Here is a 17160-nt window from a genome sequence, read left to right as displayed (position 1 = left end):
CTTTGCACTAGAGCCCAGGCACTCATTTCTGATGGAGATGAGCTTGTTCTGACCTTATTCAGAAAGGTATTTCCAGATTTTTCTCTGGTACACTTTCTGCCCCATTAGTACACTGAAGTGGCCTGCTGAGTGCTCAGATGAACACCAGACTTAGCTAAAAATGAAAAGCAGACACAGCAGAAGTACAGCAGTTCCTGTCCACATTTAAGATGATGTTAGATTAGCTTCTAACCAGTACTTTTTTTTTCACATCAGCTGGATGCAGTACATTCACATTTGCCAGCTAAGTGCAGCACCCCCTGCAGAAGTAATTATGATCACTGGAAAAATTCACCATCGCTAAAGACACCTATTTTTCAAAATACAGAAACAATATAAACTAAAATTATGTTCTTCTCTTATAGAGGTTTAAGAAGGACTTGAAAGTTATTTTACTTTTACTGATGCTCTATGCATATTATGAATATAAATTCCCAAAAAATTATTATTCTAAAAATTACTTAATTTTACAAGAGTCATTCATGGGTTTTGTCTTGTGAGCACATTTCACTTAAATTGGCTAAAGTAAGTTGGATGAAATCAAATCAGAAGATAAATATTAGCTCAAATTACTGCTTCTTCATTTGACTGAACTTAAAAACATTTTGAAAAATGCAGTAGTTCTATAACATGCATTAAACCTACAGGAAATAGGTTAACATTATCTTCTCTATTATAAACTGTGTTCCACACAACCAAAGCATGACTATATTTAAAAGTTCAGATTTATTCAAGCCTGGAGTATTTAAATGTATTTACAACCAGCTTAAAGTTTATCCCATCATAAATTCTAGCTTGTTCTTTTCAAGGAAGAAATCTGCCAAAACTGAGATAAAATCCCAGATTTTGTCATGAAAGCCTCTTATATATTAATATATGAGAAAGGATTATGAATAATACAACCCAGTCAGAAAATCTGTGAATCTGAACTATTGTTTTAAGCATTTCAGCTAAAAAGAGCAGTTTACAACTCTTCTCTCCTCTACAAAGAGAGCATGAAAATAAAGAACATCTCTTTCCAGGAAGAGAAGGGAATAAAGTGCAGCTGGTACTAGTTAATCAGTAGATGAGATTAAATTCAGTTCATAAAGTAGTGTGACTTCTTTCATATTTTTCCTTGCCACTAAAAGCAGTATCTTCCACCCATTCTAATACAGATGCCAGCATTAGGACCTCTTTAAATTGTCACACACTCAAGGGTGCTCACTCCCAAAGGGGAGATTTCAGACTGCTTCCCCATTTATACAGAAATAAATATTATTTACTTCTTCAACTTCAAATGTGAGTTACACAAAAAATATGAATAAAAATGCATGGAAACATGTTAAAAATAAACAAAAACCAACCAAACAAAAATTAACAAAAAAAGGTGGTGTTCAACTGTCTAGAATCCGCTAGAGCTGAATGAAGTCTCCAAACAACACAGCATCTCTGCAAAACTTGTACATTGCAAAACTGAGAAAAATTGACAGAAATTTCATATTTCATTTTAATTTTACCCTGCTGTTCTCTTCTTTCTCTTCTTTTTTTTCTGGAGATGTAACAAAAATAAATGCCTTAATGCTAGGCAGTGAATATCTTGCAAGTTTGTCAATAATTTCTAGCTGAATTAAAAATTTAACTTAAGGTCTAGCAGAAAAATCTTATTTAAAATGTAAACATTAAACAATCCAGCAGAAGAAAAAAATTAAAGACTTCTCTCTAAGGCAAAATTCCAATAAATTTGCATGGTAAGGGTTGGGTTTTTTCCCCTTTTGAAGACATGCACATGATACACAGAAAATGCGGAGGCAAAAGACAGCATATGCAAAAGCAGGGAAAAAAGACAGTTTGTGCTCTTCATTGTTGCCATCAGCCCCCTGCTGCCCCCCCCCCCCCATATAGCTTATCCTCAAAGTAATGCTTCAGAATGAGTCTAGTCAACACTTTAACATGCAATTTTTAGACTGTTTGCTTTAAAAAAAAGCAAAAAGAAAAACCTTTACTAAAGGATAGAAGCATATAAGGTGCACAGTTTTTCACTGAAGCTGGTTTCATGGACTCTGATTTGATTTTACAAGATGTCATATGAAAATAAAAGACCATATTACTCACCTCAATGCTAACACAAATAAATTAGTCCAGGGGAAAATGCATTAACAGAACTGAATTTATTAAAGGTCCAGCTAAGGCATCAATATTTTTTCCATTCCCAAAATACTTAGGAAGACTTGGCAAGATCGCTGGGCCAGAACAGCATCATTATTTTTAACAGATAGCAAGGTTCATGCTGAGAATACTTTCTACTTCAAAATAAATCCTCCAATAATCAGAGCTTTTAATGGGTAAAGAAAAAGTATTTTCCAAAGCTGGAGGAAAAACCATCAACAGCAAGCCAATAAATACAAGGGCTTCTGTGATGGTTGATGTGGCAAACGGCAATTACTGATTCCCTTTTTTCCTTTTGTTCTTAGATTTTATTTTTTTTTAATTAACAACTTTTGCCACAACATGTAGTTTGGCAGGAAGTTCAAAGCAACCAAGCAAATTCAATGATGCACTGTAAATGTGGTTCTTCTGATCTAAGAATTTGCTGCAGTCAAAAGGAAAGTCTTCTCTCAACATCTCTGCCTTGCTGCTCCCAGCCAAAAAATTCCCTTCCTTTATGCCAGCTGTGATCTGTGCCACACTCCATGACAGAACTCACTTCCTGCATTTTCCTAAGAGTTATCTACTTCTGAAAAAGAAGTTAACTAATGTTAAGTAAGTTCACTAACATAGGTTAACTAATTCTGTCCATTTACAGCAGGGTACAAGGAGTATCAAAACCAGCATTAACAAAGTATGTGGTGAGAGCAAAAGACAGCAAAGGAATGAGTAAAGGACAGAGACAGAGATGGAGGAGAAAAAGCAAGATACCACTCGCTTCACACCCTGCTTTCTAGTGGTAATACCACAGGAAGTATGGCTGTCCATAACTCAAAAAACAGAAAAAAAAGCAAAAAAAAAAACCCCCAACAAAAAAGACCATCTTGCCAATAGCCCTGCAACTAGCTCCATCACAAAATTTCTGCAGGGGAGAGAATCCCTGGGATTTGGTTCTCTTTTCGTCTCTTAATACACAAAACTGTAATTTGACAGCCAGCCTAAAACCTAGGTTTAAATCCACACAATTATGAAGATCACTCCTATGAGATTAGCTGATGGGCAGCAGACCCCTGCTCCAGACTCAAAGCTCCATGGTGCTTTACTAAAGATCATGGCAGTCTTACCAGTACTTTTATAGGAAACAAAACAACAAGTGCCTACACAAATTATCTCTAAAGGAAAAGACTGCTGTAATTCATCTGCACTTTCCTTCTCTTCTTCAGATTGCTCTTAACTCACCTCAGTACTTGTACCATTTCAGAAACTAGAAGCTGCATAAAGACAGCACAGCATTTCAAAGCATCAACTACAAACTGGGTTAAAGCACAGGTCTGTACTCCAGAAAGCCATAATTTCATTGGGTAATTTCTATTTTTGGCCCATTTTTCTTCAGTAGTCAAATCTATGACATTACTTGGTTTACACAGAAGAAGCAACATTATTTGCTGCTTTTAAAAAAAGCCTAACAGTCACAAACTCACTACTGCAGGAGCTACAAGTCTACAGATTATATTAGCTTATTTATTTGCCCTTAAGAGAATTCTCTTTCAGAAATGTATCCAGTCACTGAACAACTGTTTCTTCTCAATGACACTCAAGATTTCAGAGACTTTGCCCATCCCGTGCTCTCACAGACAAAAGAATCCTTGTCCATGGGAATAAATGAAGTTTTCACACAGACACTGCTCCACATTCCCGAGTTGTTGCCGGTTCTGTGATGAAGGAATTAGAAGCACCTACAATACTGAAAATAAGACTTAAACCAACAATGGCACTGTGTTTTGTGCTCCACTCCATTGCTATTGAGTTCTGTGATTCTCTCTGCTTTTTAGCAATTGCTTGCATTGAACTAGCACTTTCATGAAAGTGTCATTATAAACTCCACAATTGTTTTCTTAAACAATAATTAACTTGTGTGTGTGCAAAGAAAGGACCATTTTCCCAAATAAATAGCTCCACATCAAGTACAATGTGTTATTCGGAGATTGTGATGATCAGGGTAAAGCCCTATGATCAGCCCTTGCCTTCAGTATCCCAAGTAACACTCATCAGCAAAGCTTCTCCCCAATTATTTATGGCAAGCGATTTCCAAACAAACCTTCTGAGCAGCACAGATTCCTGGGAGATACCACTAATGACCTCTCACCATTACTTCACATCTCTAACTTCTCCATACAGAGAAGGACCACCTCTAAATTCAGCTTTAGTCTCTGGTAGGAAGCTTAACAGGATGCCTTTTGAAAATATAGTTAAGATTACATAAACTGCATTGTCCTTAGCCTATATTTTAACTCAATTGATGCATTTTAATAGACTTATGAAGTGCTGAATGTGTTTTGTAAGACTGTTCTCTCCATCTCAGCACCTACCATGGGTCCACTATCTCTGCTTTTGGTTCGCCTTACCAATTAGTACTTTCCACTTTCCAGAAAGTCCTTTTAAAATCTGATCTCACCACTGCCCCTTTCCAGCCTTTCATAACTGGGACAATTTAAAGCACAGGGTTATACTTTCTGGTTAGAAATTTGCTCCTTCCGATGTGCAACGATATCTCACCTTGACAACTGTCTGCACCTGAGACAGATCCCTCAATCACTGTCTTCACTGCTAATCCTTTAAGTTCTTTCATAATGTCTACATTCACTTTGCTCCTATTTCTTTATTCATCCTTCAGAGAAGACTTAATTTTTCAAAGAACATATCCTCACTCCCAAGGGCTTCCTTTATTCTACTATTTGAGCATGTCACATTTTTTTAATTGATGGGTTTAGAGTACCTACTCACCCTCAGTCATTGAGTGCCCAGCAAAGCTTCAAAAACTGTTCCCAGGCAGCTTGCAACACTTCACCATCTTGGCTCTCTTTTAGCTTTGAGAGGCCATCTCCTCCCACCACCATCCCTCATATTTTCTTTTTTAACTGAAGTGGTACTTCAAGCAGGTCTGGTTTTTTTTTAACCCTGTACAGATTCGGCATATGCCAGGAGCAAAGAACAACCCATGTTTATCACAGACAGTCCTCGGTAGTAATGGTTTCCATCTTTCACCCTACTGTAGGCCAGGTCCCAAGTTGATGCCCCCCTCTGTGCATGCCCTATCTGTTTCACTAACTAACTACTCACTACCATGAAGTTTTGGCTAGGCATTCTTCACTGCCCAGAAGCACCCACCTAAATGAAATGAGGCTAACAAGCCGTTCATTGCTGCATTCCCTGCTTTGCAGCCTCACTGATCCAACACAGCACAGGCAAACAAGTGGCAGATGTAAATGCAGTCCTAATGATATTGTTCCCCCACCCTTACACTCCACCCACAGACCTTTCCGTGTTGCAATAGCTGGTCTTTCTTAAACGTCTTCTGGTATCTGGCAGTCACATAAGCTTCCAGTTGGGCTTTTACACAATGGAACTAACATAACAGTGAATGGCACTGTTAGCACATTTAATTGCGAGGGGTTGTTTTGTTCCACCCTGCTTAAATAGGATTGATGTTCACCCAAAAAGAAACGAGAGATTTTGAAAGCCAAGCTGTTCAAGCACAAAAAGTTAGATAAGATTCAAATTACAGTCAGGGACAAGTTTGCTGCCTTGGTGTCTTCAAGTCCCCCCAGGTAAAGCTTGCTCCAGTTGCTTTGATTAAGCTTCATACCTTGCTCAGAGGTTCTGTGAGAAAATGCACTTGATGAAACCTGACTTTCCAAGGCTTCATTGTGGGATTATCCAGTTATCTGAATGCAAATCGTAATTGGAAGTACATCTGAAGTTAGGGCTCCCCACTCACAGGGTAATGCTATGCCTCTCACAGAAAATGTATCTTGGCCAGAATTAAAAAGTCGAATCAAGAATTTTCTGCAATTCAGATCCTTTTGTATTTCAAGTTCTCAGCTGCACTTATTTTTCACACACACAGTAATGAATTGAGTCTTCATTTTTAGAGCAACTCTCAAGTGTCCTTTATTCAAATGTCAACATCTTGTATGCAAGGTGTTACAAGCACACAGCAGAGCTTTCCCAGAAAAACAGGCAGATTGTTTCAGTGACCTTTAGTTGTGTTCTTGCCTGTTCACAAAACGTGCATTTTTTCAAGGATAATTTTAATTTTTGATGTTTAGGCTAGCATCTGTAGTTGAGAAAAATCATTATGCTCTCTCGAACATTTTGTCCTTTAAAAAGTATCTGCAGCTTTAATCATGGCTTATACAGTTCTTTTCCTGCAAATTCTAAACTGACTGCACAATATGTTTTGCCATACTACCACTTAACACTCAAGGTTGTTAAGAAGCTGTTGAATAGAAACTGTTTTCTGAACAGCAGTATCTTTTTGCTTAGTGTCACACAATCTTACAAGCACTCTTTGGCATCCAAATGCTCCTATAATTAAGTCAGACTTTCACTAGGTTATGCAAAAAAACCCGTGCAATAGGGCAACATCAGTAGAATCCTCCATTAAAAAAAACCCAGAATATAAAATGGACTATCCAGCACCTTTCCTATATAATCTACTAAAGACTTTGTATGCTTCTGTATACAATTCAATATATTTATTCATAAAATCACAGAATGGTTTGGGTTGGAAGGGACCTTAAAGATCATCTAGTGATTTCCAAACTCAAGCAGCTATCTCTCAAATGGGAAGCCTCAACACACAGAAGTTAGCAATTCATTCACAAGTAGCCCAACAAAAAATTGTAACTATGAATAAAGCTAGGGCTGTAATCCCAAATGTGCTATTATGGGGCTTGACAAGATCTCAGAAACCATTTGTTGAGCCTTGGAGGAGACAAGAAAGAACAGCAGGCTAGCCAGCCAGAACACAAAACCCTCCTGAATGGTTATCAGCCTGCACGTAGCAGTAACATGCAGCATTACTTGCCAAGCTCACAAAGAAAAGATGTGGGACGGTGGAGGGAGAGAAGCATGAGAGGTACAGCACCGGGGGGATAAAGCCTGAAACTGAAACTTTATTCCCATCCACTCACAAAACACAGACTTCTCTACTCTAAACTCAAGGCTGCTTTACAGTTGAAGGCTACCAGAAAGAAAAGCACGCCTTTTATCAGCAGCACTGTTCTGTGACAACACAGCCTCCTGTACAATCAACACCCTCAAAAACGAACCCCTATTCTCTAATGGGACATCGCGTACACGCGTTAGCCACTCCACGCCCCCACTATTTACACATATTACTGTAATTTATAAATCCAGAATCAAACTACATGGAGACAGACCTCTGGTGTTTTTCTTTCTTGTTTTGCAACACTACTTTCATAGCCTCTTCTCTGTACTTGTCATAAGCTTTGGGTAGGAATGAAACACCAACTCACCTTTGCTGCAGGGTATGAAAATAAATCAACACATCTGTGACAAGATAACAAAAGATCACACCAAATAAGGTCCAAAGGCCACAGCAGGACTCTCTCAACCACACGACCTTAAAAACCTGTAAAGCCTGGAGCCATGTAACCGGGTGAGAAGGGAAGGAAGAAGATAGAAGACAGTTAAAAGAGTGGTTGACCAGAAAAATGTAAGAGCACAAGACTTTATGCAATATGGCATGCCTACCTCATTATGTAGATACAGTTTAATTAGGAACTTTGTAACTACTATGGCGAAGGATCCAAAAGAGACTCAGGGCATATATTTTAAGAAGGTAATACCACATATTACATACATAAATAAAGTTTGTGGCATTTAGAAATTCCACACCACTGTTGACAGGAGTCAGAAGCCAAAGGCTTGCATGCCAGCTCTGCAGTTCTCACCACCTGCCTGCAAACTCCACCAACTACTTCGGGTCAAAACAGCTGAAATCAACACACAAACATTCAGCCAAAAACAACAACAACAAAATCACCATTGAGAGAAGACAAGAGTTGTCTGGAAATTTATAGTGAAAACTAATAGCATGAGGTTCATGACATAACTCCTATAAAGGCTCCATACAGAACTAATCAAGACGCTTCAAGTCCAGCCCCACTGTTTCACTTCTCACCAAGTAAAATTTTAACTCATTACTTGTGGCACTCCCAAATTCTGTGTAATGTGGTAAATTAATGTGTAGAAAATTCTCAAAGCCAAGAAATGTTTATAACATATTATAATTAGAAAATAGCTTCTAATTGTAATAGTGTAAATTGTAGCATCTGTATTGTCTCATCCTTCACGTGACACTAAAAATAGATTAAGTTTTTAAAATGCCTCTCAGCTGCCTCATCTCTAAGTCAGAAAAAGACTTAATCTGACATGTACCTCTCAGTAAATATAAGTTTGATTTAGAACTCGACAAAGTAAGTGATTACTTATCCAATATAACTCAATCAATACACACTCACAAACACAGACAAACTGGAACTCATCTGCTAACCACCCTATGAAGGGCCAGAAAGTAGTTTAGTGTTAAAAAAAAAACAAACATCACCAAAACTCAGAATTCCTGAAGCAAGCAAAAGCAGTTCTTCTGCATCTATTACAGAGCTTTGCCTGATCTGTAAGTGAGCAATGAACTTCTACAGTTACAACAGTCAGAACTGACTGGTTTTGACAACATTACAGAAGAGACACTACGCTCTTATCATTTCCCTTCAACAATAGGTTATGCAGTTTATCTACACTGCATTAAAATATTTTATGTTTCCCGAAAACATTCCAGGTCATCCATCTTCAAATGCTGTGAAACAAAAATAGCACAAGAATCTTGCACACTACCCAAACCATTCATTATTTTATCTAACTTAAACAGTTCTGCCTTCTCTATCTTCCAAGATAAATATTCCTCATCCCTTCAGTTTCTCTTTATACAAGATTTTCTGAGAGACTGAGAGAGAATCAAAATTCTTGCAATATCCTTTAATTGGTAGGTAGAAAGTAATGTCACATTAGAGATTATGCAACCCAATAACTTACTGGACATCTACTAGATTTCCACCATTCTGCTTCTTTTACAACTCAGACAAACCCTCAAGGGGAGAAAAAAAGTAGATTACATTTGACTGCTTGAAGCACACAAGATGTATTTTCATGGTGCCAATTACAATGTGTCAGTGGGTTCAAATTAAACAATCTGCTCCCCTACGTACAGCAATACTTCCAACACAGAACTCTAAGTGCTGAAATTACAAAAAAAAAAAAAAAAAAGTCCAATTCCACTTGTGTTCGGGACCAACATCACTTCTCACAGTTCCTGACAACAAGTAGGACAGCACCAGTTTGCTTAGTGTTGGTTTCCCACCTTCGGTCTCACCACTCAAGTCTCTTTCCAAGAGATTAGGAAAGCTTTCAATAAAGCACCAGGGAACATTTCTACAGTTCAAGACCCTCAATTACATAATTTTTTTGCTGTTGTAATTAAAAAGTTAGATACTGCCTAACAGGGACATTCAGTAATTTCTTATTCTCATTCAAACCACATCCAATAAACAGGAAAAATGATTATTTGGAAACACTCCAAATTGCCACTGAAACAGTCAGCCTTCCTCCGCAGAATAGGCTTCTCTCTCAGGTTTCTGACTATAGCTGTACCATAAAAAGGGAGAGGAGAGCCAAGAAAGCAGTGGAAGACCAATCCCAGTAAGCCTGGGAACTCGTGGGCAGCACAAGGTGCCAGCCCCAGGACGGGCTGTACCTCCTGTGCTGCACAAGCTGGGCAGCCAGGCTTGCACCAGAGACCCCGGTGTCCTGCCACCTCAGTCTGCCCATGACTGGCACTCAGCTCCCAAGGAGTTGCAGAGAAAAAAAAAGTAAAAACAGTAGATCTGCATGCCAGTTCACACAACAAAAACTGCTGGCATATTTTACAAGTCCTGCATAAGTCAAATAGGTAGATTTAATAGCAGGGTTGAGCAGTGTTCCTGAGGGAGCACCCAAGTGGCACATAAGGCAAATTTTATGCAGGAAATAATGGACATTTTCTGGACCCCCCAAAAAAAAGGTAAACTATCCTACAAACACTAGAGATGAGCAACAGTTCCTTTATCTGAAGACTGATGCTCACCATGCCATGCCTGTGTTCCCTTCCCAGTGCATACCATTAGAGTCAAATGTCTTCTTGTACACCTTTCTGCTACAAAAATAAACCCCATTAGCGTCAAATGCTTCTTTGTACATCTTTCTGCTATAAAAATAAACCCCATCAATTCCAGATTTTGCTCTAAGCAGGTTTTAGAGCCCACTGCAGGTACTGCACTGATGAAAAAGACACCACCATCCAATAAAAAGCCAGGAAGATTCAACCACCTAGACAGACCACAAACTTAAAATAGAAGAGATTAAAATAAAAGCTCCAGAATACCATTGTGCTTCAGGCAATGCATCAGATAGAGCCCAATTATGATGCCTGACACTGTCACTCAGCTGATTCGGATTCAGTTGGGTAAAGTTTGGCAAGTAATATGTGAGAAATGTCCATGGACCTGTACCTGGTGATCCTCTGAGATGGACCCCAAGCCTCACCTTGAGGCAAGGGGCACTGCAGGGCTACACTGGCTTTTTTTTCTTGGAGCAAGGCATGAAAGAAACCCTGGTTACACTCCCATTTGGTCACCAGCACACATACCACAGGACACCTCTCCTTCATTAGAAGGATTCTCACTCCATCAAGATTCCTGAAAGACTGTCCTCCAAAATACTCCTGTGTAGATCCAATGATGCAATTAACTTCCTAGGATTAGGATACAGAGCTGCTATCTAGTTTTCAACTGCCTTATTGCACCTCTGAGGCAGCTGTAAAACATGTAAAGCAGTAAAATAAAACTAAAAAAAAGGAGGTGAAGACTGCAGCTGTACTACAGAGACTGCTGTATTCTAGAACTGGGTTTTATCACCAAGGGCCTCAGAAGAAACATTTGCACAAACTCAATTACTAAAATTTAGTTATTTTTTGTGATCCTTCTATCTCTTAGTCATCCATAGTAGAAGATGTCATTTAAGAAAAAGCTGAACCAGTACTGTTAACAAAGTATTGGCAGTCCTGCATGCCATTCTTCTAAGTACTACAAGAATTACCATGCATATCTTAGAAGATTTGTGCTACTTTAATTTAAGAATTAGAATCATGTAGCAAAATTTAAAGAACGCTTGTAAACTCAAGGGAAATATAAAAAATAAAGTTTGAGCTGTATAGACTCTAGAAACAACTGAAAAATTATTGATCCATCATTACTTACCATTACTAAAACAATGCAAGAGTATGTTTTGAACATATGCATGTACAAATAAACAAATACTGAACTCTGCTGCAGGAACTCCCCACCACAGGACATAACCTCCATCCATTACTACAGCTTCAGGAACATTAACTGTTATTACTAAATGTTATTATTAGCTTCTTTGATTTAACTAATTCCCTCTGGATAAAAGGATGTAAACAAAACCCTCAACTTCAAGCCTAATTCCACCCTTATAATTTAAGATCACACATGTACAAACATATTACAAGCTGCAAAACCATCTATGGATGCTTCTAGTTTACATATTTTAGTGACCGTCCAAGGGCAGTTACACAGGATATTTAAAAGAAAAAGTTTTCAGAAGTCAGAAAGGCAAATGGGAGGTATTACGGAAAGGGATGGGAAACAAGGCACTAAATGAACAACAAAGCAAAGAAAAAAAGGAGACAATATACACTGCTTATCTTTTTCTTTTTTTTCCCCGCAAACTTTAATCAAATACCATACCTTGATTTCCCCCCTCATCAAAAGTGAAAATCTAAAAACATGTGCATCCTATTGTAAAACCACGTTCGAGCAACTATCCATTTTTAAAGCAAACAATTCCGTTTTTTGCTGTAATTTCTCAAAACAGCAGCATTTTCAAACATTCTTTCCCAAACAACATCAAGCAGACCGATAATTTCACCAAAACTGCTTCAGCAGTACGACATGCTGAATTCCCTACACGTTGCTGCAGTCCAACATGCTGAACAGCTGCAAAGCTGCCTGACACAAACATTAGAAATGTAGCCCTATCTTTCAGTACCTCGACTTATTTTTCATATTACAGATCTCTGTATGGGCAGAGAAACCAGGGCTGGGTATATCAGCAGCATTTGTGCCTGCATATAAGGAGACTTGAGGCAACAGCTTATCACACTTACAACTGGTTTGTTGTTTTTTGTTTTTTTTTTTTCTCTTGCTCTCCCAGAATAGAGAGAATTCAGGCAAGATAAGATTTTTTCCTACGGACAGTTGGAAGGATCCAAATATAAACGTTCTGCGAAAAAAGTAGTTACCTGACTCCTACCATCAAACAAAATTCAGGCTGAAGTAACTGTGCTGCAATTAATATCAGCATGTTTAATACAGAGACGAGACAAGGTGCAACCATTTTCATTACAGCTGTTTTCCACGTAACAGCCAGAGCATTTCCTTCTAGAATCAAAAGCTTATGTAAACACAACCAGATCGTATTTTGGCCATGATTGACCACTGTCTGCTTTAGAAGTTCATTTATTCAATGTAAAAGTAATAGCCAGACTTTTGAAATGCACCTTACTGGAATGACAGCATACAGAGCACCACTGCGGTGAGACTTTAAGAGAAAGATTAGATGCAATTCAAAATTTAGAACCTGCTACAGGAACAACCCGTGCCTCTCCCGTTTCTCCTGCTCCCTACTTCCTATTGTTTCGCTGTTCAGCAAGTGATGCCATGCCACGGAAGAGGGAAACCTAAATGACAGTTTCATTCGGTCTTTCTTCAAAACGTTTATGCCAAGCAATTAATTTTCTCAGGTCTAGAACAAGAACTGCTCATACACAAAAGGTGGCTTAAAGCATCCTAAAGCCCCAAAAGCACGAGGAGACTTTGGCTTCTGAAGCAGCCAGCAAGACGACCCAAAATGGTGACTACAAGTAATAAATCATATTAAAAAAAAAAAAAAGCATTGTTAAAAACAACAACAAAAAAACCCTGTTCTATGAGCCGATGATCAGGCTGAACGGTATAAGCGGCCACTAATTTACTCATAACGAGAATCCATTAAGGGAACGGTTTTCCTCGGGCGCAAAATTTGTTTCTCCAAGCCCACCCGCTACCGAAACACGACTCCGGCACAGCGCTGAGGGGCTCGCAGTGACCCGGGGGGAGCCAGGCGCCGGCCGGCCGGGGATCCGGCCGGGCCGGAGAAAGGACGGCACTAACGTGGGGAGCGGGGGGAGGCACACGAGCCTGCAGGGCAGGAGGCGCCCGGGGGAAGGAGGGCGCGGGCGGGCCGGGGGTCCCGCGGGGAGCCGCTCGCTCGCTCACTCACCCGTCCTTGCGCTTGGCTTTGTAGACGTGCCCGTAGGTGCCCCTGCCCACCTTGCAGCCCTCGTACTCGAAGAGGTCCTCCACCCGCTCGCGCTCCCCGGTCAGCTTCACCTTGAAGTCATAGTCCATCTTGGGCGCCCGCCGCGATCCGCCGCCGCCGCCACCCCCGGCAGCCGCGCCCCGCCCCGCCGCACACACCGGGCGGCGGCAGCAGCAGCAGGAGGAGGAGAAGGAGGAGGAGGCCCCCGCGCCGCCCGCGGAACATCCAGCGGCGGGGCTGCTCCTTTCGCTCCGACCCCCAGCCCCCGGCGCTCCCTCCCTCCGTCCCTCCCTTCCCCGCGCCAGGAGCAGCACCGCCGCCGGTCCCCGGGCGGGCTCTCGGGGCCGCGCCCGCGCGCGCTGCCGCAAACGGACGTCGCAAACCGCGGGCACCTCCCCGGCCGCGAGCAGCGCACCACGTGGAAGGGGCCGTCCCAGCGTGCCTTGCAGCCGCACGCCGGGAGGTGTAGTACAGGCGGAGGGAGGGAGGGAGGGAGGGAGGCTGGGCCGCGCTGCATGCCGGGAGCTGTAGTTCGTGGGCAGGGCACGAGGGGCACGGGGCCCGCCATCAGCAGCCACCGCGACCCGCGCTCCGTCCCTTCCCGGGGCCTCGGCTACCGTGAATATCCCGGTCCCCGGCTCGATCCAGGCTGGCGAGGGCAGAGGTCCCTGCTGCTCTGAGCATCTCTTAGCATCTCTATAATTAAGACAATTCCATAACTATGAACATGGACAAAATCAGAGAATCACAGAATCTTTTGAGTTGGAAGGGATCCATTAGGTTCATCGAGTCCAGCTCCTGGCCCTGCACACGACCATCCTCAAGAGCCACACCATGGACCTGGGAGAGTTGTCCAAGCACCTCTTGAGCTCTGTCGGGCTGGTGCTGTGACTGCTTCCCTAGGGAGCCTGTGCTGGTGCCCAACCACCCTCTGGGTGAAGAACCTATTTCTAATATCCAACCTAAACCTCCCTGACACAACTTCAGGCCATTCCCTCTGTGGTCCTGTCACTGGCACCACAGAGCAGAGATCAGTGCCTGCTCCCCTGTTTCCCTCCATGAGGAAGTTGCTGACTGCAATGAGGTCTCCCCTCAGTTTCCTCTGCTCCAGGCTGAACGGACCAAGTGATCTCAGCCGCTCCTTCTCCATCTTGGTTGCCTTGCTTTGGACTCTTTCTAATAGCTTAATGTCTTTCTTATATTGTGGTGTCCCAGGCTGCTCACAGCACTCAAGACAGATGGATGTCACAGCGCTGACAAACCTGCTCTCTGTGTGGCTGCTGAGATCAGTCAGGATGTGTGGCCGCATTTCTGTTCACAGAGAAAAGCAAGGCACAGCTTCCCAAGGATATTTTCTGGGAATCGCAGCGAGGAACCTCAGAGAAAGAAGAAACAATTCTTATCTCATTTGCTGCGCCTGTGTTTGTGCAAAAATAGAATGCAATATGGAGATTGTTTACCCAAAGTGATATTGTTTTTTTTCCTTGGCCTATCAAGGCCAAGCGCGTGTGCAGACTGTCGGTCAGCAGACAGTCACGAGATTCTGGGCAGTTGAGTGGAGTTGAGTCCTTGGGCAGATTCAGTTTAGATGTAATGTAATACAGTGTAATATAGCACAGAATAATATAGTATAATAAAGTAATTAATTAGCCTTCTGATATGCATGGAGTCCTCCTCATCATTTCCTCCCTTCGTCAGGGTTGCCCTGCATTTTACTATAGGGATGTAATACAAAAACTCTTGTGTTTAGCAAGGCCCTTGTATGTGACCAGTAACTGGGCATTTCCCAATTCCTGTCCTTGGCTGACAGAGCCGGAGTCACCCACCCAACACAAAGTCAGCTGGTAATTTTGTAGAACAGGCAGCTTGGAACTAAACTAAAGCTACAGCAATCTCTACTTACAGCCCAGCTTTTGGCATTTTTAATAGTCATGCATGCATGCTTCACGTTTCATGTCAAGAATACAGCATATTGAATAAATAAGTAGGCACTCAAATCCCCTAACTTAGAGATATCAAAGAACGTGAGGGCTCCTGAAAGAAGCAACAACATTCTGGAATAATCTAAAATAATTTCAATTTTCAATTATAAGTCTTAATTTTCATTTACACATTAGTACTGAAAATTGGGGATTGTGCCTGCTTCCCAGGCTGGCATCACTCAATCAGACTCATGACAGATGCCCACAGTTGGACTTTCAGTGTGTTGCTATGTAGTTGTTAGGGATATTATGTATGTTGAATAAAGCAATTAGACACGTGTTACAAAAAATAAGTGCAATTGAGAGAAGCAGCAAAATTACACTTTATTTGCCCAGCAAATCAACTAAATTTTAGTACATTGCCCAGCACTTCACTATACCAACCAAACAGACACAGGTCAGGGCAGCCCAGCAGAAATCAAACAATCTGGAAGATGCCATCCACTTTACAAAGTTCATCCATCTCAGCCCCATCTCTGCTTTCAGGGACTGCTTGGCTTTGGGGACTTTCAGGGACAGTAAGGGACCAAGCTTGCATGGCCAAACCCACCATATACAGTACCTCTGGCCTGCTCCCCACCCTCAGTCCTATCAGCAGGGGAGGTAGCAATAACCACACTTCTGTAACTTTGTACTCTTCTGTGTGTTATTTATCACTTTTTTGTGGAGGCAATGAACATCCAAACTCCTCCACGTGGATCCAGTTACTGCATGGTAATTAATGGCTGGGATTAGTCCAGCCCGAGCTGAAACATTGCAGGGTGTGGAAGACAAACAATGTCTGCTTAGAAAGGAAAGAGATCATGAAGGAATACAAGAACAGACAATCCAGATTAATTTTCTGATGACCTGTGCTATGTTTCACATTTGCATAAAACATTTGGAAAGAATTCCATACTTTGACAAACTCTGAGAAATCAAAACCACAACCAAAATATCTTCTTTTCCAGATTGTTGGTCCTGTTCTAAGAATATTTACAAGTTTGCTTGAATGTTTTTTTCCTTAGTTTTACATACCATTTGAATTGTATGCCTTCCAGAATGAGTGTAGCTGTAAACCTGGTGCACCTTCGCTCTGTTTTCACTTCAGGTGCTTGCATTGAAACCAGTGTTTGATTTTACCAGTTCAGACGTATGGTCCCCAACTCAAGAGATATTTGAAACAGAAAGCACACTTTGGCTCTTTTTATAATGAAAAATAAATATTGACATTTCAAGGTCAACTTTCAACTCTCTTTCATGGAAAGATGCGTACTTTCTGTGCTTAATTTTAAAAATCTGTCACAGTGTAATATAATTTCAAGGAAAAGTTTAATTTGTGGTCTGCTCTTCAAAAGACAGACACAGACACAATCAGGATCTGGTATTCTTTACCCTCAGGTCTCCATCCCCACAGTGGCCCTTTCAATTGAGAGGATTTCTTATCTCTTACTGCCTGTTTTTCGTTCCCTTCTCTCATGCTCTCTCAGGACTCAGTTTAAAAATATATGCTTAACACATCCTGCTGAAGTTAGATTTTTGGAGCTTTCCTCTTTCTCTTTTTTCCTCTAACAACATTCATGGTTTGCTTTAGCATATCCTTCTGTTCTGAGTTTGTGTAAATCCTAATATGCCCAGAACACACACACTTTTGACATTTTTTGGTCTGGCATCACTACAGATGTGAAGAATGTCCAAGTTCTCCACAGGAAAGCCACTGTTACTATGTTAGCACTGGTAACGTGCAGTGGGT

At 41.2% G+C, this 17160-nt stretch overlaps 1 protein-coding gene across 2 annotated transcripts in view; it reads right to left on the bottom strand.

Moving 5' to 3' along the window:
- CDK8 (cyclin dependent kinase 8) overlaps positions 1-13688 on the bottom strand; it is a 68793-nt gene extending 55105 nt beyond the window's left edge. For both annotated transcript variants that reach the window (XM_066544847.1, XM_066544848.1), the window contains exon 1: positions 13408-13688. In XM_066544847.1, coding sequence (XP_066400944.1) covers positions 13408-13535 — 128 coding nt within the window. In that variant the 5' untranslated portion in view covers positions 13536-13688. The remainder of the gene's footprint in view (positions 1-13407) is intronic.
- Positions 13689-17160: the final 3472 nt, after the last annotated feature.

Source organism: Molothrus aeneus, chromosome 2 (genome assembly GCF_037042795.1).
Source record: "Molothrus aeneus isolate 106 chromosome 2, BPBGC_Maene_1.0, whole genome shotgun sequence".
In the NCBI taxonomy this organism is placed as follows: domain Eukaryota; kingdom Metazoa; phylum Chordata; class Aves; order Passeriformes; family Icteridae; genus Molothrus; species Molothrus aeneus.
Note: the sequence above shows the minus strand (reverse complement) of the source record. Positions and strands in the feature narration are given on the sequence as shown.